This window comes from Drosophila arizonae, chromosome 3, assembly GCF_054131065.1.
Source record: "Drosophila arizonae isolate 15081-1271.41 chromosome 3, UAZ_ARI_1.0, whole genome shotgun sequence".
Taxonomy (NCBI): Eukaryota; Metazoa; Arthropoda; class Insecta; order Diptera; family Drosophilidae; genus Drosophila; species Drosophila arizonae.
Genome location: NC_142923.1, coordinates 29,564,881 through 29,592,839, shown reverse-complemented (window position 1 = coordinate 29,592,839; position 27,959 = coordinate 29,564,881). Strand labels below are relative to the sequence as shown.

At 37.7% G+C, this 27,959-nt stretch overlaps 5 protein-coding genes across 28 annotated transcripts in view; 3 read left to right on the top strand and 2 right to left on the bottom strand.

Annotated features, from left to right (window-relative positions):
- B4 (imaginal disc development protein B4) overlaps window positions 1-10,229 on the bottom strand; it is a 55,317-nt gene extending 45,088 nt beyond the window's left edge. The window contains exons 1-2 of one of the 17 annotated variants that reach the window (XM_089466042.1): window positions 10,113-10,229; window positions 7,388-7,814 (exon numbers count right to left, since the gene is read on the bottom strand). The gene's annotated coding sequence lies outside the window, so the exon portion shown is untranslated. Of the gene's footprint in view, window positions 1-7,387; window positions 8,466-8,543; window positions 8,686-9,575; window positions 9,860-10,045 lie in introns of those variants that run through there. The other 16 variants (XM_089466035.1, XM_089466043.1, XM_089466040.1 and 13 more) reach the window with 16 other exon arrangements.
- On the top strand, window positions 92-1,381 carry LOC108610210 (uncharacterized). The gene has a single exon (XM_018002166.2). The coding sequence runs from the start codon at window positions 92-94 to the stop codon at window positions 1,220-1,222; it is 1,131 nt and encodes a 376-aa protein (XP_017857655.1). The 3' UTR covers window positions 1,223-1,381.
- A 2,934-nt stretch (window positions 10,230-13,163) lies between the features above and the next one.
- On the bottom strand, window positions 13,164-25,722 carry LOC108611565 (uncharacterized). Of its 7 annotated transcripts, none has more exons than XM_089466068.1 (6): window positions 24,464-24,608; window positions 23,494-23,697; window positions 20,996-21,380; window positions 16,649-16,759; window positions 14,094-14,390; window positions 13,164-14,023 (listed from the first exon to the last, which is right to left on the bottom strand). In XM_089466068.1, the coding sequence occupies exons 3-6, from the start codon at window positions 21,005-21,007 to the stop codon at window positions 13,499-13,501; spliced, it is 945 nt and encodes a 314-aa protein (XP_089322194.1). In that variant the 5' UTR covers window positions 21,008-21,380; window positions 23,494-23,697; window positions 24,464-24,608; the 3' UTR covers window positions 13,164-13,498. The 7 variants fall into 7 exon arrangements, with proteins under 7 accessions (XP_089322194.1, XP_089322196.1, XP_089322195.1 ...); XM_089466070.1 differs by having other exon boundaries at window positions 23,494-23,593; window positions 24,464-24,594; XM_089466069.1 differs by having other exon boundaries at window positions 24,392-24,587.
- A 312-nt stretch (window positions 25,723-26,034) lies between these two features.
- RpS21 (ribosomal protein S21) lies at window positions 26,035-26,734 on the top strand. Of its 2 annotated transcripts, XM_018004285.2 has the most exons (4): window positions 26,035-26,188; window positions 26,262-26,315; window positions 26,405-26,596; window positions 26,663-26,734. In XM_018004285.2, exons 2-4 carry the CDS (start codon window positions 26,266-26,268, stop codon window positions 26,670-26,672), a joined length of 252 nt encoding a protein of 83 aa, XP_017859774.1. In that variant the 5' UTR covers window positions 26,035-26,188; window positions 26,262-26,265; the 3' UTR covers window positions 26,673-26,734. The 2 variants fall into 2 exon arrangements, with proteins under 2 accessions (XP_017859774.1, XP_089322204.1); XM_089466078.1 differs by lacking the exon at window positions 26,663-26,734 and having other exon boundaries at window positions 26,405-26,600.
- A 531-nt stretch (window positions 26,735-27,265) lies between these two features.
- On the top strand, window positions 27,266-27,947 carry hoip (NHP2-like protein 1 hoip). The gene is made up of 2 exons (XM_018004283.2): window positions 27,266-27,426; window positions 27,493-27,947. Exons 1-2 carry the CDS (start codon window positions 27,424-27,426, stop codon window positions 27,871-27,873), a joined length of 384 nt encoding a protein of 127 aa, XP_017859772.1. The 5' UTR covers window positions 27,266-27,423; the 3' UTR covers window positions 27,874-27,947.
- The last annotated feature ends 12 nt before the right edge of the window (window positions 27,948-27,959 follow it).

Sequence of the window (27,959 nt, the reverse complement as noted above, 5' to 3'; positions counted from 1 at the left end):
CCTGTTGAACTGTCAAAAATATTGAAAATGTATTTGGTTTGAGGTCTGGCAAAAAAAAAAACAAAAACAAAAACATAAGCCAAAATTAACAATGGACGACGAGAACAAGAAGCAGCGGGAAACGCACGTGCAACTGCCCGATGCGAACATGAACGAAACGGAGACGGACGAGCCGCAGCAGCAGCAGCAGCAGCAGCAGCAGCGGCCACAACAGTCACAGCAGCAACAGCTGCAGCTGGAACTGGGACTGGAGCTGGAGGAAGGAGTTCGAGTGGAGCCGAGATTCGTAAACTTCGACTGGCAGCAGCGCCAGCAGCTCGACGAGGCCAAGGCTCTGGTCAAGGATATGATTGACTATATGCTGCCGGCAAGCGAAACTGAAAAGGATGCAGAGGAAGCCAGCAAAATAGCACAACTGGAGCAGACAACAGCAGGAGCAGGTGCAGCAGTTGAAGCAGTCGCCAGTTCAGTGCAGTCGACCGATGCGCGTTTGCAGCGCATTCTGCGACTGCTCGACTGCTACACCCGCAATTTGGAGGAACACGTGCTGAGCGTGAGACGCGGCGAGACTTGCACCTGCACGGAGCTACAATTGACTCAGCACTGTGAGCTGGGCACACAGACGTTGCCCCTGAATAGCCTGCGAGTGGATGTCACCAGCACAATCAGACCCAAGATCAATGCCAGAGACATTCAGCTACAACAGCAGCAGCAGCAGCAGCAGCAGCAGCGACAACCACAACAGCAATCGCAGCAGCAACAGCAAACTCATTCAGATACAGCCTCAACCACACCCGCACCCCCACCCCCACCCGCAGCAGCAGCAGCAGCAGCAGCCACAGCCACAGCCGCTCCCTGTGAGCGCAGATATCACACAATCACAATTAGCGCGAATACCACCTCGGCGTATGCCTCACGTCCGCGGCCGAACACGCTGCTCGGCCGGATCGGGCATACGCTGGGCGACTTTGCTGGTGCCTGCTGCCTGTGCCTGCAGGTGAACAAGGATTGCGTATTTTGTCTGGGCTTCTTTATAGCCTTTGTGATAAGTGCCAGCTTTCTGACCGCGTTCTTCTATCGCACCATTAATCTGACGCAGTCGTTGCGGCCCAGTCCCATTGACTCCGGCGATTCTGCGGCAACGCCCGGCAATATGGTCACACTGCGTTTCAACGGCGGCTATTATTACATCTACAACAGTCAGCGGCAGAATTTTCTATAAGTCGGAGTCCTCTACTCAGGATGCGTCAAACGTGCAAACTAACATTTTATTTTATGTTTTAAAAACTCCTCTAGAGTATTAGTCGCGTATTTTTCTCCCACATACGTATGAAATACTATTAAAAACAAAAGCAGGCTCCATTTTGTTTTGGATACCAAATATCTAAGAGTTCTTTATGCTAGATATCAATTTAAAAGAGAATCATTTGCATATATACAGACATATATATGCCCTCATATAGATTCAGTGAAAATCGATAAATATATTGAGAAAATATTGATCTGGCTAAAACGATTTCGTTTTAATTCCTCGTACAGCCTAAATTTTAATATATGATTCGCCCATAAGCTAAAATTATTATTAGATAAATATTTTAATATACTTATTTTTTCATATAGTATATGAATAAACGGATAAAAGGCTATACATATATATTACATAAGGTTTTCAATGCCCATAAATATTTTCGAAAAACAATTTACTTTGCATTACAAATTGTATTTTAATTTTAAGAAATATTGTCCATAAATTAATAGATTTAGGGATGAAGCAGCAATTTACCGATCGAGTATATTCGGATAACTTTTAGAAAATATTACAAAACTGATAAGTATAAAATATATATTAGACAAACCGTTACGAATTGTGTATGTCATTTATATGAAATCACCAGTTTTATTAAACGTTGTATGTATAATGAATCGAAACTTATATATGAAAGCTCTGACAAATTCATTTCTTACCTATAAAGCAGATGAGAACAATGTTGTGCTTTTAATGGAAGTCTTATCAAAAAGAAATTTGTTATATTATGAAAAATGACTTCATTCGAATGGAAAAGTAAAGTTAACTTTGATCAAAGTAACAGCTGCTATATGTACGGAGCTCTCGAAATCCTTCACATTTATCGCTGACAACGGAGAGGCCGCTCTCGAGTGAAGTCGAGGCAGCTACCACAAATAATTGTTTAATTTAGTGAACTCCGGGCATCATCTTTTACATAGAGCTGACAAAGAACTCTTTCGGAGTTCAAAGTCGGCTTTGCTTTTCGGTTCCCAGTTCACAGGGCAGTTGCAATGCCGCAGCATTTTGAATGGTTGACAAACGTCACGTTTGAAACTGAAGAGTCCGCAGACCGAAGTCCGGGCCGGACTTTGTGGTGTTCATTGTGCAAGGCCCATCGTAAGTTGTGCGTTGTCCTTTGCCAGCAGCGCTCTCCGCCATACATATTTTGTGCTTCTTTGCAGTTTATTTTGGTTTTTGTGTCAGGCGTCGCATTTAACTTCAACTGACAATGGGTCACAAAACGGCGTCCATGGCACATGCCACAGCTCCCCGTTTGCAGCCGAAATTGGCCACAAAACGTTCGTCGCCTGCTGTGCGGGCTAACAAAATACAAAAACTTTTTGGCAAGATGCCAAGCACTAAGGAATTATTGTTAATATAGGCTGCTCGGACAGCCGGAGTCGAGCCTGTGCTGGGCCGGCTGGGCTGGCTGGGCCGCCTGGCCTGCCTGGCCTGCCTGGCCGGAGCACCAGCTTTGAATGTAATTTATTTATGCGAAATATGCCAAACATTTTGAAAATTCAACACTCCACACATAACATGGACGTACATCGCAAATGCCGCACATAATATACACTATAAAAGTTATAACACTGAAGCTTTTCAAAGCCGAGCCGACACTAAGTGGCGCAGGTGAACGTGGAGATTGGGACTGGAAATTAAATCTTTACGCTCTCTGACTGTTTTTATATGCTTCTTTTTCTTATGGCCCAATGACATTGGCAGGCCCATGAGCAATATAGTTTCTACGACCCTACTAAAATAGTGACCATGGAGGGCACATCGTAAAGTAACTTCACCTGGGAATCATATGCTCATATTTATGACACAACGACTAGAGTGCTATGCTCTACTTTGAATTGCAGCTGGAATAATATTCTATTATATGTTCCCGAAATTTTCTATTATATAGTATGTTTAATATATCAAGCCTACCTCTTTAGCTAGTCTAAATATTAGATTAAATCTATTCTCTAATCAGTAAATGTTTGTATATATTATTAAATGGGAGAACTGAGCCGAATACGAAATCACAATTATTATATATTATGTGATACATATTATATAGGAAAACTGAGGTATACACGAAATAATGGAAAATAAACATTCAAGTGCTTGTATAAATATAATTTGCCTCGAGCACTGATTTTATTTAAATATTTTGTTGGGGCTATTGAGTAATTTTAATTGAAACTAAGGTGAGTTTGGCACACACATAAACAAGGAATTGAGATGAAAATCTTATTGTGTACAAATTCCACCTTCAAATATTCGACACTGCAACCGACTGACAAAGCCCATGCCAAAGTCAGGCAGCTGTTGGCTCATGTAAGCGGCGCACAAATGATATGTGATATATTTTATTGGAAGCCCCGCCCCGCTCCTCCCGCCAGAATGGCAGATGGGCAAAACGGATAAGCTGTGTAGATAGCGAATTTTACAGAATTGATTTCTTATTTATTTATTATTTCATGTTATTTTGTATGCTTCTCTATCGTTCCTTTCTTTCTCGATTATTTTTTGGCACTGTGCGGGGCACAATTAAAGTTGGAGCGCACTGAAGAAGAACTGCCAAACAATTTGAACACTGCTTGTCAAGTTGTGTGCTCGAGGGTGCTCGCTTTTCATTCTTTTTTTTTTTTTTAAGGGAGAGATGGAGGTGCCGATGTTTATTTTTTATTTTATTATTTTATTTTTTTTTTGCATTGGGCTGAGCAGAGAGCGACGCGCGTTTCCGCTGGCAGGAAATTGAATTGCACGAGCACGCGAAATTACATCATTTTGGAACCACGGTAAACAATTTCCCGTTCACCTGGCTAGCGAGTGGGGGATGGAGTAGGGCTTGTATTAGTGGTATTGGGAGCCAAAATATTTGTTGCTAGGCTGCCGACTTGTTAACGGCAATTTGAGCTAAAATATCAATTTCACTTTTGCATCTATTTTTCATTTTCCATTTGAGTTTGGAAAAACGAGAAATGAAAATGAGTAAAAATAAAGTTATTATATATATGCATCTTTTGCCATATCGGCAGAGCTCAACTGCACTCGAGCACAACCTGGCTGCGCTATAAAAAAATAAATGATAACACACGATAAACGAATAAAAACTCTGGCGCAGGGAGTGACCGATTCACAGATACCCCGAGCTTGCAAATGACTTAAAAATGAGTAAACCTCAAACCATTTTCACTAAGGTACAAATTTCTCAGTAATATAATTTGTATTCTAATTTGGCTTGGAATCGAAACTGAGTCTGCTAATTTCGTCTACCATGCGCAGGAGTTCATTTTCTGTTTATGAGGTAGCGAATCAGATACTAAAGTAGAAGCTGACATCTAATTGAAACACACTCCAATCGCACTTGTGATGGAATAAGAGTGATAAAAGACTAACGAATAGGGTTGGGACTGATAAAGCATATACATATATACTTGGACTGGTCGGTCACGGTCCCCTCTGCCTTTTGTACATGCGTTTCAACATAAGCATTATACCCCTAATTCGCACTGACAATGGGTCCAGGGTATACAAAACAGACAACAGGCAATCAAAATGTCTGCGAGCTCGAACCAGACAATGACAGACAGCATATGGACAGGATAGACACACGGCAGAAGGCTGCTTTAAAAGTTTTAATGGAAATTATATTTATTTCTCATTTCAAGAAATAGAAAAGAAAATCAACATGTTTTTCAAATTAAACTGAAATTTGTATACTCTACATTCCATTTATCAATTCAATCAATTCAATTATCTTCAAAAATTCGAAAGAAATAGCATGATTTGAATCGCATAAATTTTAGTTTGACTTTGGCACTGAACAATAAAAATGATTGGAGCGAAGAAATAGTGAGTAAACTTAAGACCTTTAGAGACAATGTGAAATTGAAACAACTATAAATATGTGACAATATATTCCAAGACATCTTAGACATAAGTTTTATCTCAAAGCATCAATGAATTTTCAAAAGCTTCGTTATATTCGTTTCTCCACTTCTCTCAATATGGTTCATTATATATGTTGTCTTTAAAACGTGTTTCATAAATGAAGAATAGATTTTAAGTAAAATAAGTTAGTTTATCGCATGCCTAATACAGTTTTATTTACTGTTATATGACATGTTTCATTTTCATGCTGTGTCAATGAACTTATGAAACGCCTCTCGTTCAAAATTTACACATATGCTGTGCGAACTAAAGCAAAACTCAGTCAATGTGCCACACCCACTTGACAGTCCTTCTACAGCCGCTGCCATTGGTGTTGCTGCTTCTTCTTCTTCAGCTTCTTCCTCTTCTTCAACTGCTGCGACATGGCAACACTGTCAGTTTGAAAGGATTATTGCCACTTGCCGCTAGCGGCGAACGTTCTTAAATGTAACACGTTTGAAACAAGTTTAGATACGTGCGGCGCTCGTATCTTTTTTATATCCCATACCCATTGCAAATGAGTGCGTGAGTTGGGTATGCTGATTTCGTGGAGAGGCACTAGGAAGAAGGTGTATATTTATTTATCCTGCAATAGTTCGATGCATAAAAGTATTCCATTTTCTATTCGATGGAAAAAGTATAAACATAAATAATTTATTTAGTTTCGATAATCCATTCACAATGATGAGAAATACAGATCCACGAAATTCTTTTTAGCTTAAAATTATTTTCCTCTTTTGTTAAGCAACAACTAAATGTCTATGTCAAATCTATCCAGAGCGGATATTATTTACAGAGCACCTGACAGTCGAGCATTCTCTATGAGCGCGGGCTTGTTTGGTTTTGGTTTAGGGTCTTGGTTTGGGCCATCGCTTCTTTGGCTATGTAAAAAGTCATCAACGGCCCAGTTGGCCAGTCAGTCAGCCAGTCAGCCAGTTGGCCAGCCCGATAGCCCGAGATAGCGTACCCCCGCGCCAGTTCCCTGGTTCGGCCATCCATCCGTCCGGCTGGGCTAGGCAAAAGCCAAATGGCTGGCGACTGGTTTGACGGGCTTTTGAATGAGCCCGCGGTCGCTGTTGGCCACAATTTGCCCTCACTTCGCTGTTGAACCCCAGCCGAGTAGTCGTAAAAAAAAAAATTCGCGAAAAAAACGCAAACGCAAAATAAAGAAAAGAAAAAATTAAAACCGATAAAAAATAACACAAAAATGCACAACACTCAATTGTTAAAGTTTTGCGATGCTCTGAAGAAAAACAAGTGACATGCCGCAAACGAATGCGTGACGTGCACATACCCTGGAATTCTTCATTCAAATTCTCTGAGCAGGACTTCTCTATGGCGGGTACAGACACTAAACCTGGTGTAAAATTAATTGTCTTTACTTCTTTTACTTTTAATCCTTTTACTTTATATCCTTTATTTTTTAACGCAAGTGTACTATATTTTGTTTTCAATTGATATTCTACAAATATAGGGATACCATTAGTTTAGTATAGACAGGTATAGATTGTTATCTATCGCAGCAATGTATAATATTTCTAATTTCCAATGATTCTTTCCACATGTTACAAAAACTCTGAACATCAAATGCCGAATTCTTCGTCTGGCAAAAGCTTCTAAAAGTTCTTGACATCCACTGAAAGATTGATTAAAGACGCCGAAGTAATTCATCATGCGACTCACAGCGTGACAATAGAGAAATGGCACGAAACTGAGCTGTAGAAGACGTATTCCTATTTTGACACTCGTTAAATAATTGAGGTAGAGCAAAATTAAGGTTGAGTTGAAAAGAGGTCGTTAGCCCGGCAAGGATTTTTGAGAGAAGTCGAAGACTCTTTGTTGCTGGCTCAATTGGTTTTAGATAATCAATAGGATGAATGGATATTTTACAGCACGCACAAAGAAGAATAAGAACACGCGTATGAAAACAGGCAGCTCACAAAGATAAAATTCACAGATAATTCAATTATGGCACATTTAAGTTTGTGACTCGAATATATGAATATAATCATAATCATAATCAATTAGTTAAATATCAAGTTAATGCAAGGCTATCCACATCTGACCTGCAATTTCAGAGATATTTCACGTACAGGGTATTTAAATTAGTCTCTGTTCGAGGCAATTAACCAACACTGGATCCCAATTTCAAGCAAAGATTTTACGACTTACCTTAAATGCCATCTGCCAGCGTTCTTGTTGCATGTGCTTCTGCATCTGTGTGTGTGCCTCACATGTGAGTGGGTGTGTGTGTGTGCTTTTGCTTGTGTAGTTGTGTTTGCGGCTGCTGCTAGAAGTTGTTGTTGCTGTATATCCTGACGGCCATTTTTTGTTTGTACTTGTGCAGCAGTTGGCTTCAAGTTCTGCGATGCGTCTAAATTCACATTTTTTTTCTTTGTATTTTTTTTTATTGTTTTGCTAGTCAAAGTAACGGGTTTTAAGTTACCACTTTAGCTGCATTGCTTTTTTTTTTTTTTTTTTTTTGTATATTAATATTATTATTTCTATTGATTTACTAACACTTATTTTTGTTGTTGTTCGTTTTTGTTATTGACTGCAGGCTAAGCGGTATTTGCTCGCGGGTTTGGCTGCGGGTGTGCTATAAATCAAATTTTCTTTAAGCTTTTCGAAAGACCCCCACGCACTGACAAAAAGCAAAAAATAAAGAGCCAAACGGCAAATAGTTAAGTGAAATAAAGTGGGAGAAAAAATAACCGTATACAAATTGAAATGTAATGTACAAAAGTAGTGAAACCACTTGGCTCTAGTTTGAGCCCTGCTCATACTCTGTACGCAAAGGGAGCATCGGGTGGATAAGTTTTGAGATATGTCGCTTAGGAGACATCAATACTTTGACAGTTGACAGTTTGAATAATTTGAAATTCTTGAATATTAACAGCGTTATATTTGATTTCCATCTTCCCCTTTTCCGCGTCCATTTACATATCCAATGTGTCAATCAATACTGTGAAAATTCTCTTTGATCTTTGATAGAATCAACTTCGAGACAATTAAAGCAAGATTTCAGTGATCAAATCGGGCACAGTTTGAGAGTCACTTCTACAACAGAGCGAGTCCTTCCTCAACTATTTACAACTGTTAAACGGAATACAGAGAATTGCGTAGTCGGGAACCTTTGCTGGTTGTTTCTAACTTTCTGCTTTTTCTTCTATTTCATTTTATATTTGTTTCCTTTTTCGTTTTCTCTTTACGAAACAGCTGAAAAATAGCAGCAGCAGCAGCAACAGCAGAGACGCTGTCAAACCTTTGGAGAGCCGGTTTCAAATAAAACGAAAACGCAACGAAAAAAAAAAAAAAAACTACATACGATAAACAAGTTGCAAAAAAAGTCAACGTCTGGTTGCAAGTGACGTCGACGGTGAACTGAAGCGGTGCAGCAGCAGCTGATTGCGCAGCGCGTTACTAGAACTTGTGCAAAGGACCTGCAGCCAAGCTCTAAAAACGTTGGCAAAATGTCAACTTATGTAAAGCTTCCAGTAGCAGTGACGGCAGCAGAGGCAGAGGCAGAAGCGGCGGCAGCGACACTGTCGACAGTGACTGCAAAACAGAATAAAAAAATGTTTTCCGGCATTACTGCACATATAGCGATGTATGCGTGAGCGAGATGGCAGCAATGCAATTACTGGTCGAATTCGAAGTACATGTCTGTATGTATGCGTGTGTGTGTGTGTATACTGGCGCCTGCGCTGCGGCTGCACAGCTGAGAAGCTTCTGCTGCGCTGTTGCTAGGGGCTCGACTGCAAAAGCTCAGCTGTTTTGTGCAGGGTAATAGGGAATGGAAAAGGGGGGCCAACTGATTGCTGCTTGCCTGGAATTTCTATTCAGCTTGGCAACCCAGAAGTAACGGTCTTCTGGGCCAACGGTTTTTCCAATTGATTGCAACAATTGAAAATATGTAAAACAAATGCCATGAAAACTGGTTCGCAGCAGCAACGCACAGTGTGGCGAAAGCATCAAGCGCGTACGTCTGCGAAAGACCTTGCCAAAGGATGCACACAATAAGTGGCAAATGTATTTAACGTTCTCCTCGCACTCCTCTCATTTCACCCTTCAAGTCCACGCTATATGCAGTCAATTTTCGCAAAAACTTTGCTCTCTTAGAGAACGTTCTATCGTTCTCTCTCACTCTATCGCTTACGCTCTTGCTCTTGCGCTCGCATACCACAGTGCAAACCTGTTTTATTGTCTAAAGCATTTTTGCCGCCCGCCTGCCACACTGAGAACACTTGCCACCAAAAATGTTCCGTTTCTCAATTTTTTTTCGTGCTTATGTTGTTTGTTTTTATGTTTTTTGATTATGTTACTGCTGCTGCTTCGCTGCTTTTGGAGCTGCCGCTACCGTTTGTAGTGCTATTGTTGTTGCTGCTGCCTCTGCTGCCTCTGCTGCTTTTGTATAATTCAACGACACGCGACTACACCTACACATACGCACGCACGCGCTCGTTCGGACTTACATACACATACTAACATGAAACGGGAAAAATTACACGAGAGGCAGCACGACGGGCCCCACGTCCGCGCGCTATTGTGAGAAAAAGCGAACTGAGCACTCAAATCCGTTTGCAGTACGTTTGAAGCTCTTCGGCATTGGCAACATGTTCCACCAAATTAACCAACAACAAATTCTGCAACATTCGCTCTTCGTAACGAACACGAAACTCTTAAAACAGCCCTCTAACAATTCCCTGCAATTCTTGCACATATGTATGTATGTATGTAGATAATTGCACAATGGACATAGCACTAAGTTGATCATACAATGCAAATAAAACTGAACACAAACGAATAAGATATAAGTAATATACACACTGTAATAGATTAATTATTGCATTGTATTGCACATGAACTAAATTTAATTGAATTAAAAGAACGTTACATTTTAATACTTTATATGTTAATATAAGACCCGAAACAGTTCTATTATATAGTAAATAAAGCGCGCGCAAGCCGACACCCTAGAGCTGGGAAACCATCGATGCAACCATCGATTACATCGATGGATTTTAATTTTTATGATATATCGATGGACTTTTGTCGATATCGATATATCGCCGCTTTGAGTAACAAATCAAACATCACAGCAGTTGTAACGGACAATGCAGCCAGCATGATACGAGCGTGTGAAATATTACAAAAAAGACACTTTCCTTGCTTCACACACACGCTAAACCTGGTTGTTCAGGATTTAATGGGTGAAGTATTTATAAAAGAAATTGTCAGCAGTGTCAAAAGAATTGTCACGTTCTTTAAGAGCAGCTCTGTTGCAACCGCAAAATTTAAGAACGCTCAAAATACTGACAGCCCTTTAAATTTGCTGCAAGAAGTGCCGACAAGGTGGAACAGCGCGTTCTATATGCTGCAACGGGTCTTACAGACAAGGGAGCCGCTTATTGCGACACTTTTAAAATCGCAAAATGCGCCTACTCCCCTATCTGAAGACCATTTCCGCATTGTACAAGATTTATGCTCTGTTTTGGAGCCGTTTGAGACGGCAACAAAGCACACATCGGCTTCTAAAACTGTAACGGCTTCGCTGGTCATACCGGCAATATTGGCTTTGACCAAATCTTTAGAGTTGCTGTTGCCAAATATGAAGACATCTGTTGGCAGTGATGCATGCAAATTTTTAATGAACGGAATTAAAAAAGACTATATCCGTATGAAGGTAGAACAGTCACAAGGCTAGCGACTTTGCTGGACCCCCGCTTTAATAAAGATGGGTTCCAAAATGTATTTAACGGGCAGCAGGCAGCACAAATACTCGAGGATGAGCTTGCCGTCTTTCAGAATACGAAAGTTCCTGAAATTGAAGAGGAACTACCAAAAGAGAACGATTCCTCATTTTTATTTACATTTATGGACAAAAAAATATCAGAAAAAAGATCAACGGGACGTGCAGATGCGATTGTTATGATGAGGCAGTACTTGGAGCAACGACATGCATCTCATGACATCGATCCGCTACAGTTTTGGAAGGTAATTTATAGAACGCTTTCATTTTATAGTTTTAATGATCCGTTTTGTTTCAGATTAACGAACACCAATTAAATGCACTCAGCTATTGTGCTATTAAATACTTAGCTATTCCAGCTAGCTCTGTGGAAAGTGAGCGCATTTTTAGCAAGGCGGGTGAATTGATTTCTGACCGCCGAGCGTCTTTGAAAGAAAAAAATGTCAATCAATTGATTTTTTTGAACAAAAATGAATGGCTGTTCCCTGAAAACAACAAGACTAATTAATATTTTAGTATTACTTTATTTTAGTAAATATTGAATATTTACTATATCTTTATTAATTTGTTATATTTTTATTTTTTATTTTGTCGATAAGAAAGAAAATGGATCTCTTTTATATTTAAGTTATCTTTCAAATCGTTATGTTGAATTTGTGTTATGACTAATTAATATTTTAGTATTACTTTATTTTAGTAAATATTGAATATTTACTATATCTTTATTAATTTGTTATATTTTTATTGTTTTTATTTTGTCGATAAGAAAGAAAATGGATCTCTTTTATATTTAAGTTATCTTTCAAATCGTTATGTTGAATTTGTGTTATGTTTTGGAAATGAAGATTTAATGAATTAAACTTTTATATTTTCTCTATATTTGTTTATACTCTTTATTCTTATTCTGTAAATATGTACAAGGAAAAGTATGAAATTACAAGAGCTTTATTTACATTTATTTCTATTATGAAAAGTACGACTTTTATACAAATAACGTTTAAAATTTAAAAGGAAAAAATTTTCGATGGAACCATCGATATAATCGATTATTTTTTCCATCGATGGGAAAACCATCGATGGAGCCTTCCATCGATGGTTTCCCAGCTCTACGACACCCCTCTCCGACAGCTATGTCCGTACTAACCGTTGGTGCGTGCATCTGCTGACTCTACAGCTTAACAGTTTCGTTAAGATAACATTTCGTTAAGTGAATAACATAATGTTACTGAAATTGCCGCCAAATTTCAAAGTGAGTTTTATATTTATGTTTAATTTGTGATAATTTGCTATTTAATGTACACGAGCATAAATCAATAGGGAAAATCGACATAATCATTTCATTATAATTATTAGCTAATTAAGTCAAAATATACATATTTATATAAATATAGCTAATTAGGATAAGACAAAAAGGCGAATAAACATAAAGCACTTGTTAACAATTGCTTAGGGTTACATGAATGCATAAATATATAATTTTAATGTATTAAATATATATTTATATACAAAGGACGATGCGGTCCATGTTAACAGTTTTCCATATCATATGAGCTATTTGCTAGAAGTAATCGTAATCGTAAATTCAAATACAAGCTCCAAGTAGTTGTATAGATAAATACATATATTATAATGATATAATATCTGGGTATTTATTTATATATATGTAATCGGTGATTTTGCCCTCGCTTAGCTTGGCCACATTTTTCTCTATTTTTTACCATTACTTGTTTATACTTTTCTCTAGTTTGATTGCACAACAAAATGAAACAGTTTATTTTGCCACGGAGGTATCAACTTTAAATAGATATACATAGTTATAGATAATATTTTCTGTAAGATTCTATTTTAATGGATCGGTTTGGTATGCATGTACAATATGATTAGATTTTTTATTTTTATTTTCGATTTTTCTATAAGTCGAAAGCATATTATATTCTGATGTCTAGTTTAGAGTTCCGACAATGCAGCTTTACTAAGCCTCTTTTGATCAGATTCAAAGCTTGAAGAATTGAATTATTTTAAATATTTTTATATATAAAAATATTTGTTTAACTCAAATATCCTAACTATAGTATAGACAAAAGTAAACTAAACGTTCTCAGAGATATGCATAAAAGTGTAGTTTCTTGAATTGATACGCATTTGAAGCAGTAATAAAATAAATTGTTCTGCATTTAATATATGTACAAAAAGTAATTAAAAGTGTGCATAAATCGCATATTATATATTCAGATTATTACATACATAATGCCTCTTAGATAAACACTACACAGGATATCTAGCTGTGTAATCTGCAAAGGAAAAAGGATATACAGTGTACATCAGTAGCTGAATCTGTATCTATATTCAGAATATTCTATCGAACTCCGTGGCAATCGAAAGAACTTTGCTGTTTCATCATAAGTTCTAATCATAGTTTAAGTGAATAAATGATTCAACGTATTGTGCAGAAAAGGTACTTTGAAGGGATTCGATTTGGTCATATATAGTAGTATATACTTGTGTGTGTATATCTCTCTATGGGCTGGCCTCTACGTTGACAAACGCATCTGGGCCATAGCCAAGGTATTGCGTTCCATTACCGCGCGCATTCGCTCCTTCAGATATTCGCAGATGGAGCCATAGTTCTCATGATGCGCCAACTCCATGGCCGTTAATCCGTCCTGATTTTTGAGCAGGACATCGCTTCCGGCTGCCACGAGTTGCTTGCACACCGTCATGTGACCAAACATCGCAGCCGCATGCAAAGCAGATTCCCCATTGGGCAATAGGCCCAGATTCGGGCGATACTTGAGCAGCACTGTGATCACCGAGGCGTGTCCCTTATGGGCGGCCTTAAACAGAGGCGTGGCACCGTCACAGCGCACCGTATCGATATTCGCTCCGTTCTGCAGAAGCACCTTGCATATGTGATCGTGCCCCATCTGGGCCGCTATCCACAGTGGGGTGGCTCCATCGATGCGCTTGATGTCCGTCGAAGCGTGGGCCAGGATCAGCAGCGACAAAACTGTTCGATGCCCATTCTGCGCAGCTATAAAAGCGGGTGTGGCACGATCCTGAATAAAAGCGAAAACAAACAGTTAATTAAAATTGTACGCAATGCGAGCCCAGTTGAAACAGTCGCACCTTCATGCTGGCATTCACATCCGCGCCACAGTCCAACAGCTCTCTGATGATCTTCACATGTCCGCCTTGGGCAGCTACAAATAGTGGCGTGCCTCCGTCCAGCGAGGGCGTGTCGACCTTTGCGCGCGCTTTCAGCAAAATCCGCACCACATCCAAGTGCCCGCCCTGGGCGGCAAAGAAGAGGGCGGTGGTGCCAGTGGAGCGGCGCGCGTTGAGATCGGCTCCCTGCTCGATGAGCTCGAGAACGCAGTGGATATGACCCCCAGCTGCGGCTAGAATAAGAGGCGTTGTACCGTCCTATAAATAGACCAGAGATAATACGTTTAGATGGCTTTAGAAAACAGTTCATTTTTGTATTGGTATGTAAACTACAGTGGGCATTTCGCATTCCAATTTGAAAAACAGGTCCTTTGCCTAATCTTTAATCTATTATACGATATATTCTTTCAGAGTTCAAATTAAGAAGTGAGAGTTCAAATTAAGAGTTCCAATAAGAATTTATACAAATATTTGTCTATATTTAAATTTCGTCCATATTCTTTCAATATTATTTTGAATATTATCATAGTTAATAATAAAGTAAGTAGTCAATAAAGTAAAAAGTTTTAGTCGACAGTGCCCGACTAGGAGCTCTAGCCTATCTGCATTTTACTAGATTGTATCCTTAAATATATGCATTTCTAGTCAGATACTTAAGTTAGTTAATGTGATCGAGGTACATAAAACTACTACTCCTTATGCCCTTGAGCTCCACTACTTATTCCTTTATGGAAAAATTTCTAAAAACAAAATGATATCTAATCTGAGTCAAATTTTTATATATATCGTAATAATAAATATTCTTCATATTAATGTTATTAATATTGGATTCAAAGTCTTCTTCTCCTAATTACAGCTTTTTAAAATTAGCCAAAATTGGAAATGATAAACTAAAGTAAAGTGACACAAAATGATATTATATAAGCTGTTTACGATTGGGAGCTAATCTACTAAAGCATGAAATCGTTCGCAAAATATTACAACATTTTCAGCTAACTAACAAAAATAAATATATTTCAACACTCGTTTTCACCTCAAAGACAAATTAACACGTTGTTTACAAATGCATGCACCAATTGGCAAAGAAAACGAATGCAAAAATACAAAAAAAAAAAAATAAATTTAAATTAAATAAAAATAAATTTTCACTTGAGGCGCAGTCAGCTGAATGAGCTTCAGGCAAATTCCAAAGCATAGTCGGCCAGGCCTGGTCAGTTGGCCATATTCTCTGAGTTGGCCTTAAACAACACACAAGGGCAAACACCCCCAACGCCCCGCTACGTGACTGTGCTTCCCCGAAGGGGCAGCTGCAGCTCGGACAGAGATTTGTGCTTTTCGCTCCGATTTCGCTCAGCTGCACGCATGCAAATCAACACGAAATGAAACGAAAAGCAAAGCCAACCAGACGTATATAGACTGATAAATACCCTGCAATAATCTGCATGTAAGTCTATCAAATTTATAATTGAAGAATTGTTCAATATTTTTACACAAATATCTACTAAATAAATAAATAAATACAAAATTTATTATTGAAAAATTTTTCAACGTGTTAACTTGCTTAGAAACATCTACAAATAATATTGAAGTTTCTGGGAAGGATTTTTTCTTATACTATTTTATTTTTTTCTGTTTTTTTTTCGAGTTTTTCTGTTCTCGTCTAATCTGAGCATCTTGATATTTTCATGAATTTATTATGTATTTATAAACTAGCAAAAATTAAAATAAAAAAAGCGTACTGTATATGTATATATTTATATTAATTAAGTAAGCCAAAAGATATTCTGTCTTTTCATCGCATCAACAGAGTAAACGGCCAGTTCCTTTCGACTAGCACAGCTCATTATACCTGCATTTCAGCTAAATAGAGGGTATAACAAAACGAAACGATATAATTTGAATCTCGCTTTGACTGGTGAAAACTAAGCGCAATTGCAGTTAAATTCATTGGACGCTCAATTAAATAATTCAACCAGCTGGCAGTGCATTTATCTCGAGCATTTAATCTGTTAAGTTAATGATATATCAATTATATAATTTAAGACTGTTCATTGAATTGAGGAGATTTTCTGTTTCACTAACTTTCAGCTGATGATTTCTCATTGATAACTAATAACTAAACAAATAGTCGTATAATGCGCTTCTTTTTCAAATTTTCTTTAAGGAATCACATTTTTATGTGTTCACACTATTTATAAAAACAATATATTAAATGAATATTGGGAGTATAAAAATTTCCATTTGTTTGCATTGCATTTTCTAGACAAACTTGCTTTACATGCCCCACAAAAGACTCTCAATCATCACTGTTCCTCTTACTCCTGTTCTATTTATCGACAATCGTCATGTCTTTTATAAACAGATATTCCATATTCGGTCCCACTAGTATACATTCCAACCCCACATTCCTTCGATATACGCCGACTCCTAGAGCCCAGATCGTCTGGTTCGGCTGGCCAAGTCTTAGACACATTCCTCTTCATTTCCTGTTGCATTACTCAATTTTCATTACTCACCTCATCTTTGCAGTCGACATGCACTTTGCCAGTATCGAGTACGCGGCGCATCTCGACAACGTCGCCTCGCAGCGCCGCCAGATGCAGCATCACATCCGAGGGAGTTTCCTTCTGTAAGATAAATCCAAATCGAAACAGAGAAAATCATAAACAAACTGATTAACAACTTCATCTTGGGCAGCTGTCAAAAGGGAGGCACCACTTGACTAATGATGCCGCCGCTCGATTCGGAGCTCAGTGAGGCATTCGACACCCACACAGTAGTTCCTAAGTAACTTTTATGTAGGAAATTAGTTTCCCCACACAGCTAATTAAAGTAATTAGTGGCCAGAGGGGCAGCTCAGCGAGACGAACAACAGCAAAAAGACCTGGGAAACTTCGACCAGCGGATGTTGATGCATTTTTACAATGCTTTGCGGACGCTTTGACAAACAGATGTGGATGTGTTAACCCTTAGATGGATGCACTCTATTGGAACTGGGTGCTTGGTGACTTAAAAGCAATACGAATTGTACTATCTAAGGTTTACTTAAGAAGTAGATAATTGCAAAATGCAAACTGTTAATTGAGATATAATATTAAATAGATAATATTAAACAATTTTTAATCTGAAACACAATACACACTCTATACGATCTTCATACAGAATACTAGCTTTGAGTTGATTTTCATACCCTGAACCCATTGAAAATGGGAAATCAGGGTAAATTGGTTTTTTTTTTTTTTTTGTAATTAATATTGACTGCATAATTCACAATGTTAACATTATGTAAATTTTAACCTATGGGGTTGGGTTTAATGGGAAACTGAGCTAGATAGCTATATAGTGCATGAAACTGGAGATTGATAGGAGTGTAAATATTAATATAATGTACATTGTCGATGTTTCAAATACTTTGTTATCGATTCGGAGTACAATAAACATACTTCATTTTAAAAAATAAATTCGAAAAAGTATTATCTATTTCAACTACCGAATTTTACTTTTTTGTAAATTGTAAACAAGTAAGAAGGCTCCAGTCGAGACTGCTCGACTAGGAGATACCCTGAACCCTCTAAGCTGATATTCTAATTATTTTGCACCTCTTTTATGCACACATACATACACATGCATCCACACGCACGGATAAGCGCTCTGCTAACTGCGCAGTAAGCAGCGACTGCGGTTGGGCTGCGCTGCAGTGTGGGCAATATTATAAGAATTTATTTGTCAAATAATTTCTTTTGTAGACATACGATCTTAATGAAACTTTCAGAGTGTAATCATATGGTGAATATGTGTGTACATTCCAAAGCACAAGTCTCTAGTACTTGAAATGCGTTTTTTACAAATTGGTGGAAAAGGGGGCGTGGTATCCAAAATCTGTAAATTACAAAATCTTTGTATCGATTAACTTTATATACAACGCAAATTTGAAGACTCCAGGTCTAAAAATGTTCAAATTAGGCTGAAAAAACAAAATCAATTTTTCGATTATTCTCGATAAAAAAGTTATCGGACGATTTATCGAAAAAATAAAGCAAACTCGTACTGCGTATGGTACTCACGAGTATGCATGCCAAATTTCAGCTCTCTAGCTCTTATAACTTCTGAGATCGACGCACTCATACGGACGGACGGACGGGCGGACGGACAGACGGACAGGGCTATATCGACTCAGCTCGTCACGCTGATCAAGAATATATATACTTTGTGGGGTCGGCCACGCCTCCTTCTGCCCGTTACATACTTTTTCACAAAACCATTATACCCTGATTTCCCATTTTCAATGGGTTCAGGGTATAAAAAGTTTTAGGTAAGTGCTTTGTAAATATTATTATTATTATTAATATTATTTTATTTTAAATGATTATGTTTTTTAAAAAGGTGTAATTCTCAAAATAAAAATACTTTATATTATTATTGTTTTCCTCAACAAATCAAGCTGTTATATGATACATTCGTTGGGTTTTCGTAATTCATAATAAAACAAGTGTAAACCAAAATTCTAAATATGTGACAGCTGATTAATTAAGTTTTTATTTAATATGAGAGAACGCTCTTCTTGGTATTATTTGTAGTATATTGAAATGACAACTGAAATGCTGCACAATTTACATGAAACATTCAGTTCAAAGCACAATTCAGTTAACCTTTAATTATGCTTATTTATTTATTTAGAGGGCTCTTCGCGCCTAGCACACCCAAGGGTTAAGACTCACTCAACTGCGCTAATGTCGGGGCTTAACTGATGTGCTGTTCACAAATCTGTTTGAAGAGAGGAAATAAACGTACAATAAATATTTGAACTATTTAAATAGACACTGAGACTTAGACTGTCCACTCGTGAGTAAATGAAGCGCATTAGGCGAGGGGGCGAGGGGCAGCGAGGCACCTGTTGAGCGCAGACAACAAAGGCAATACAGACAGACGGCCAAGTGGCACATGACATCACTCAAGCTGCCACAGAGTGTGGCAACAATGCAAATGCTGGCATAATAATGATGACGGCGCTGATGATAATGATGATGCTTGCAATATTTATAGACAAGCCAAAATGTCAGCAGGTGAGAGAAGCACTTGTTAGTCTTCAGACAAGCACTAGACAACTCTTGCAACACGATTGTGCCACACACCTGACTGTGTATGTGTGTGTGTTGTGTGTGTGTTGTGTGTGTGTTGTGTGTGTGTGACGAGTGCCTGCGACTAGGCCGTTGACTTGATATTTCTGCAATTACAGTCAAGCATAATATATTCACTCGCTTTATCAGCTTGACTAATGCCATTTCATTGGACTTAAATTAAAGCAGGGCGAATACTAAGAACTGAGAGCCCAGACAAATAAGTGAGTACACTACACTGCAGTCGGATAGCCATATCCAAGACAGACAGATGCTCTATGCATGACAATCTCTTCAGAGATGTCGAGATATCATCAGTTCTATCAAAATAACGAGAATCTATTGTATCGTTATTCTGAGATACAAGAGAATAATTTTATAGGGTATGGGATAAACAGGTGCTTTATAAGAGATAATATGCTATGCCTTCTTGTGACTTATTGTGTCGCTTTATCAGCTTAGCTAATAGAGTATAAGACTTAGGAAGAAAATACAATGAAGTATGCGCTAAGCAGTCGATTGTAAAAGAACAGCTTAAAGCTGCTGAGAAATATAATGAAAAAATGAAGTTCCTCAAGTTCGCATATTTGGCATTTTTCGAGTAGGTAATTCTAAGAGAACTGGATTATCTTAGACTCAGATAAATAATATCAAATGTATTTATTTATAGAAAATCAGGCAACAGTTAGAAAGGTTTCGTTGATATGCAATTCTTAAATTTTTAAGAATTTAGATCTTAAACCATACATAATTTTTATGTATTTCCCATTGAAAATGGAAAATCAGGGTATAATGGTTTTGTTGAAATGTGTGTAACAGGCAGAAGGAGGCGCGGCAGACCCCACAAAGTATATATATTCTTGATCAGGGTGACGAGCTGAGTTGATTTGGCCCTGTCCGTCTGTCCGTCTGTCCGTATGTATGAACGCGTCGATTTCAGAAGATATAAGAAATAATTACAACGCGCATATCAAGTTTATCATTAAAAATCGATAACTCATCCCGATCTTTTTTATCGATAAAAACCTTATCGAAAACCAGTTATAAAATTATATCTTCTACACCTTTATTGCTAGAGTCTCCAAATTTTTAATGTATGCTTACATGCAATTTATACAATTTCGGTTTTTGTTAAAATTAACCCCCCACCTCTAAATTCACCCCCTCACCCTCACTTTTGTAAAAAGCGTATTTCAAATACTAGAGACTTGTGCTTTGGCAATTACATGCATATTCATGTTATAATCACAATCTAAAAGTTTCATGAAGATCGTACGTCCATAAAAAAAGTTATTAAGCAATTAAGTTCTCATAGTAAGCGCACACTGCAGCCCATGCGTGTTTATGCGTGGGTGCTTGTGTGTGTATGTGTTTGTGTATGTGTGTGTATGTGTTTGTGTGTGTGTGTATGCGTTTGTGTGTGTATGCGTGCGTGTGTGTGTATGTGTGTCTGTATGCGTGTGTATGTATGCCTGTGTGTGCGTACGTGCCTCTGTGTGTGTGTGTGTGCGTGTTTCTTGTGTAAGCTGAAAGCCGCGAAAAATTATTGAAATAGCTATTACTCCAAGGGTTCAGGGGATCTCGTAGTCGAGCAGTCTCGACTAGAGCTTTCTTACTTGTTTATTATATTAATAGATTTATACATATGTATATTGTATTTACGTTCCTTATAGCTTATGCCCCTAGAAGCCGCCCGAATGACTTTGCAAACTTGCCCGTAAGCAACTTTTTATAGGTCAAACTCACCTTTAGTGACATGTTTTGATTGCTGTCTCCTCTCAGCCGTTTTATATAACTCTTCCTCTCTCTCTCTCTCTCTCTGTCAGTTGCAGTTGCACCTGCTTACAAGCCCGTTACCATTGACCGATTTACAAAGTGTAACGCAGTCGCTCCAGCTCCAACTCCAACTCCAACTCCAGCTGCAGGTCGAGCACCAGAAAACAGCACCAACAACTTCTAGTTAACAGTAATAGCGCAGCAACAACAACAGCAACAATAGTAACAGTAACTGGCACCAATCAAATCACAACAATAGCAGCAACAACAACAACACCAGAGATCGGCATCGAGGAACCGTCCGACTCACCGCCCGACCAACCCGTCACCCGCCAAAGTTTGCCAAGTTCAAGCGCTGTAAAAAAAATTGAAAAAGAAATAAATGAGAAAATCGGAAAATTCAAGCCAGCCAAATGAGGGGGCACATCAAAATAAAGCTGCACAGATAGCTGGGCTTCTATGCAGAAGATGGAGATGCAGAGGAGTGGGACGTGGGGAATAGCTAGCAAACGACAGGTTTCCCAACCAGCAAATCTCTTCAAAATACAAAAGGGAATAGGCAAGTAAAGAACAAAATTGGCATGCAATTGCAAACAAGTGGTCGCCAAAGGATCTAATTATAGTAGGTCCTTAAATAATTATTGAATAGCGAGAGTGAACAGAATAGGCAGTTGATTTCTGGGGAATTAAGGGTCCTGGCACTACAATCAAATTAGAGCGAACACTATAATAATAGAGCAGACACACGATATGAATATACTGTAAGAAGCAAAGCATTTGCCTATGCATAGATGGTCATTTCGAAGCAGAACTGGTGTGGATAGAAATCAGTTAAACCACTGACAATTGCCTCATTTGAGCTGAGTCTGTAATCAAATGTCCTGAGTTGATCAGCTGATAAACAATCTTGCACGCTTTCAATATTACTAATCAACAAATTAACTAGCTGATTGTAGGCAGTTTATAATTTTATTTCTTGGCTCTGAGCTCACAGCATTCGCATTGCATGCATAAAAGTTTGCACAACTATTTTCGTACATTCTAGTGGATAATTGCTGCGAATTGTCAAGTTAGTTATACGACTATAAAGAAAAAACTGCAAGGGAAGATACTTAAATAAAACATCTCTTGATTCGTATTTCATGCAAGAAACAAAACTTCTTTGCACAAATGTAAAATAATTAGTATAGACTTAAAGAAAGTAGAGCTGTTAAAAACGACCCGGAGTATGCTGTTATCTTTAAGCTCTTTAAATCCAAATATGGCATAATATGATAAAAATGCCATATGAGGTATATAATCTAACGCTAGATTGTTGCCTACAAATTAAATAAAAATCTATTTATATGCATTTAATATTTATAAAAAACAACAAGTGCTCCAATCGGGAGTGTCCGACTAGAGATATCTTGGAAATTTGCCTAGCTGCTGTTAGAGACATTCCAGCATTTCTCATTGCATATTTGGAGATATCGATCTGAGTGTGGAAAATTTCAGCTGACTTAGGCCTTGGCATGCCATGGACGACAAAATGCTGGATATGCCAACAGATATGCAGACAGATAAGACTACGGTCAACTCAGCTGGCCACGAATGCATTTACGCTATTCACAGGTTTATTTCAGCAAAAACATAATACCTTGAACTCTCATTTTCAATCTATATATAAAATAATATTTGAAAACACTAAAGAAATGATTTTTTTTTTTTTTTTGCAGTAGTAGCATGTTTTGAATGTAGCAGAACATCTTCATCATCTATGCGAAATGCATTTACGTCAATTTCTTAGTTACTTTGGCTTAGTTAAATGCACTGCAATTATCTTTAATTTCATTTATTGCCCTGCAGTTTTCTAAGAGTTTGCATGTTGCGGCCAATTATTATTACTATTATTTTCATTTAATTTTACAATTTTCCTATCGACAACTGACAGGTGGCCCGGCTGGGCCCGGGTCTAAGCAGGGCAGGGGCAATGGACTTGTCTGCCAGCACATTTACTTTGTTTCGTGGTTTGTTTGCTTCACAGGCAGACCACATTTCGGTTTGGTTTTCATCTCTCTTTTGATGCTACTTTTTTCTAGCTACAAGCATCATCATCAGCGACTCGTTGCCTTTCAACTTTTGACCTAGAAAGTGCTTTACTTAGAGTTTTCTACATGTACTCTTAGACGTCATCAACAACATGCGGCGCAGCAGGCACGCATTTTGGTGCTGACATCACGGTTTTTAAGATGTACAGTGAAGCTTCGCTGTTGCAGACATATTTTGATTCATTTATTGAACGCATTTCGTAATTGAAATTATTAAAGTTTATAAATGTCAAACACAGATTAGATATTTTGAAGTGAACGAAAGAGTTAACTGTATAGAGGTGTATGCCTTAGCGAGGTCGTACTGTTCTTCTATTTTATGTTTCTATACGCGGGAATATCAGATTGCAACAGTAAATGTGGGCTCAGTTTAATTACCTTTTATTTTATGTGTTCCGAGCTTTTCTTTTGATATTAGCTTTTTTGAGGCAGTTTTTTGTCTTTGCTTATATTCATATGCTGCCGTATCAGATTCTAACTGTAAACGTGGGCTGTTGATTATTACACTTGCTCCCGAAGACAAAATAAGGTGTATCGGGTCTATGCAATTCTGTCTGTGTAAGCACAAGCTAATTCGCAAATCTAAAGAAATTTAAATACGTATATAGTCTGTAATTACTACTGCGCTATACATTGGTATAGACCACCATCTACTATCTCCACACATAAACATCATATTGTTTCACCCCTTAGGGGCGTGGCTGATATCATTTTAGTTACCTATTAGTTGTGATATTTATAGAACGAATTCCTAATACAATTTGTAGTTATCCTAGTATCTGTAAATCTTACAAGGTTATTTCGTTCGTTAATCTATTGTTGGGCTATAATAAATAGTTTTGCTTGCTTTATCTATACCGCGATAAGTACTTGATATAATAAATGCTTTTTGTTGACAGCTTTTAACAAGCTGTTGATTCGATAGCTATGCCAACAATTACTATGGTTTTGTTTGCCCAAATTCATAAGGCCGTCGATATGGTCAGCAATAATTGTACTCTCTAATTTTAAGCTAATTCACAACCATGCACGTTTTTGATTATTTGCTAAGAAAAACTATTGAATTTTATGCATATTCATTTGAAGCACATAAAGTGGCTTTACCTAAAATTGGTTTCACTTTCATTTGCCTTCGCGACAATTATTTATTATATTTTTCTCTATGATGTTTTTTTTTATATATGTAATTTATAAATAGCCTCACACGTTAGCTAAATGATCTCATTTAAATTTACATCTTTCCATTTACAATATGCAAAAAATCACACACACATACGCGCTAAAGGTCAAGAGGCTGTCCGCCGGCGCCTTATGAACTGTCTTCCAGATATTTACGACTGCAACGTACCGCAGAGCACCTACTACACACATATGTGTGTCTGTATCATGTACATACATACATATGTATGACAACCACGCCGCACAGCTTTTGGCAGAGCAAGTAGCGTGAACCAACCGAACGAGCCGAAAGTTGAAAGCCAACTGAGCGGGCACGGCAAAAAGTTGTATTGCAGAACCAGCTTCGCTCTGATAAAAAGAATCTTAAGTTATTTAAGCTTTATTGAGCTAAGCAACTTACGAGCCATTATATATAACTAGCTTCAAGTTGGTTACTATTTAGCTAGTCAACAACGAAAGCCTTAAAATTCTGAATTCCAAATTAAATTTAACGGTTGAAAAGCCAATTTAAGGGGTTCACTTAACCCATGTTAAGATTTGTGTTATGTTTATTTGAATTTGAGTATATGCTAATGCTAATCTTTGAGGAGCAAATTTAAATTTAACTGACTTCTACTTTTTCCTCATTCATTTTTTCATTATAAATAATATGTGCGCTAACAACGACACGAGTAATGAAAGATTTTACAATCAACTGAACAAACAGATCTCATACTCAATCGGCTATGTTAAACAATTACAAATTCGGATCAATCGCAGTTTTATGTTAACAAAAAAGCTGTTACATTTTTTAGTTTTGAATCACCTAACTGAAGTATTTCAAATATAAATCTATATAATAATATTTTAAATATTGTCTATAGCTTAAACGAATTTAAGGCTTAATATTTAATATTTTTCAGCTACTTAAAGCATTTAAAAGTTAAACGTTACTTTCGCACACGGCGCAGCACGAACTCGAGCAAATATTGAAGTTTGCCAGACGCGTTGATTCGCAATAATAACAAACTCATGCACTCAGCACCCACATAAACTCACCCACGCATATATGTACATACGTTTAAAAATACATATAAAGTAGCAAAAAAGTCCTGCGGAAGCCCCATTGAGGGAAAATCAGCGCTGACATCGGATCAAGGACGCCGACGCCACAGCCTCTGTCCAAAATCAATACTTACAATTAAAGTAACCAGTGAGCGCGTTCACTTGTATCCAATTTATAATTAACACAAACACTTTGCCACTAATTTAATTATTCTACTCTATCGATACAGCACTATAGTTGAATAGCTACCGATTTAGCAATGGGCGCTGAGGCCGTAAAAGCTCCGGCGCCAAATTTGATGCAACACAGCACTTCTCTTTCACATTGCCAAACGACTAATAAATATTTATGAAAGGCTTTCGAGAAATCGATATATTCGATAAGGAACAGCGATAGCCTCCACAACAACAAGCGATAGAAAAAAATCAATTTTTTGAATGGAAATTCATATTCAGATTTAAAAAAACTACTTTATAATTTTAAATGATTGTAGCTAAATCAATACCGAAGTTTTTACGTATGAAAATAAATATATTATCGGCAACCTTAATAAATAACTTAAATACGTAAATACAAACCCATATATACCGTTCCTTATATATTTATGAATTCAGACAAGCAAAAAAAAAAAAAAAAAAAAAAAAAAAAAAAAAAAAAAAAAACTGTTGTTTCTTTGCAGAAAAAAAAAATGAAATATTAAAAATTTTATTAAAAAATTCCACACACAACAATTATGCTGAATTTCTTATCGATAGTTTTGCAACCCTGTAGCGCAGCCAACTTCACTCTTTCTCTTTTCAACCTCCATTGACGAGTGTTGGGTCGCTAATTTGTAAAATATTACAAAATGTACGTCAAATACCATTTATACAAATGAAACCATTTTTAAAATACTAATAAAATGTCTTACTCTCGGTTGCAGCACAATGGAGAACGACGCCGGTGAGAATGTTGATTTATACGTGCCCCGCAAATGGTGAGTATTGAACACGTGTTTCCACGACCAACAGCGCAGCAATTGCAGCCGATATTTTGGCAATTGGATAATTTTTTGTGTTGTTGCAGCTCGGCATCAAACAGAATCATCCACGCTAAGGATCACGCCTCTGTGCAACTAAGCATTGTTGTTGTGGATCCCGAAACCGGCCGCCAAACCGACGGAACCAAAACTTATGCTATTTGCGGAGAAATCCGTCGCATGGGCGAGTCCGACGATTGCATTGTGCGTCTGGCCAAGAAGGATGGTCTCATTACCAAGTAAGTTGTTGCTGTTTAATACGTCCGTATAGCCAATTCAATAACTGGTTTCTTTTTATCTTGCAGGAACTTCTAAATAAATTGTATGCAAGATGAATTGGTAATAAAAAGTGAGAATTCCCTTTGTATTTAACGTAAGATTCACAAAATTGTGTTTTGTTTTGAGCGGGATGAACACTGGCATGTGTGCTGGCTTGTTTAAATAATTTGGAATTGTGCTTCAAATTTACGAATCACAATAAACAACGAATGGATTTTAAGTGAAATGAATTCATATTTGTATTATTGTTAGTGAATTGTTGTTATTGAGGCTAAGCCACTGAGGAGTATCGCCAATTATTTATCCTGGATCTGTTTTCTATGATTATCTTATCAGACAGTACTCGGTACTTGTCAAGCGACAAGGTACGATATTACTTGCCGACGGGAATCTTGGAAATCGATTTTGTTTTATTTTCCTTTTAACAATAAGTTAGGTAAGACGGTATTCGAAGTGGATCGACATCACCGAAATATAGTTATTTACATCAATTACTAGTATAATTTTTGGGCCGACGGAAATTTGGAAAACTAGATATGCAAACGCTTATTTCGTTTGTATTTGGCGCCACAGTAAAGCGATAATTTTATCGCTTAGTGGTGTATATGTAGCGTTGCCACTTGTTCAAAATATCCCACATTTTTCAGTGCTGGAAAGATGCACAAAATAGCGGCAGCGCACGTGTTTCTATAAACGTTTCATTCTTAACTCTGCCCCTCAGTGAAGCACACAAGCCGAGAGGTTGCATTTATATTTTTACAAATATACAAAAAGAACTTTCAAGAAAATGGTATGTGTGTGAATCTTAATATTAATTAGAACATGTTTCACTAATGCCAACTTCAATTTTCTACAGACCGAAGAGGTGAACCCGAAAGCATTCCCCTTGGCCGATGCCCAGTTGACGGCCAAGATTATGAATTTGTTGCAACAGGCGCTCAACTATAATCAGTTGAGAAAAGGAGCTAACGAGGCCACCAAGACATTGAATCGTGGTCTGGCTGATATTGTGGTGCTGGCTGGTGATACAGAGCCAATTGAGATTCTGTTGCATCTGCCGCTGCTGTGTGAGGACAAGAATGTGCCGTATGTGTTTGTGCGCTCCAAGCAGGCATTGGGCCGTGCCTGTGGTGTTTCTCGTCCCATTGTGGCCTGCTCTGTGACCACCAACGAGGGCAGTCAGCTGAAATCACAGATTACATCCATACAGCAAGAAATAGAAAGGCTGTTAGTTTAAGTTAAAAGATGATTCTTAAAATGCGTACAAATATATAAACTGTATCAATAATAAAGGAAACATATTTTTAAAAACAGTATTTTTTA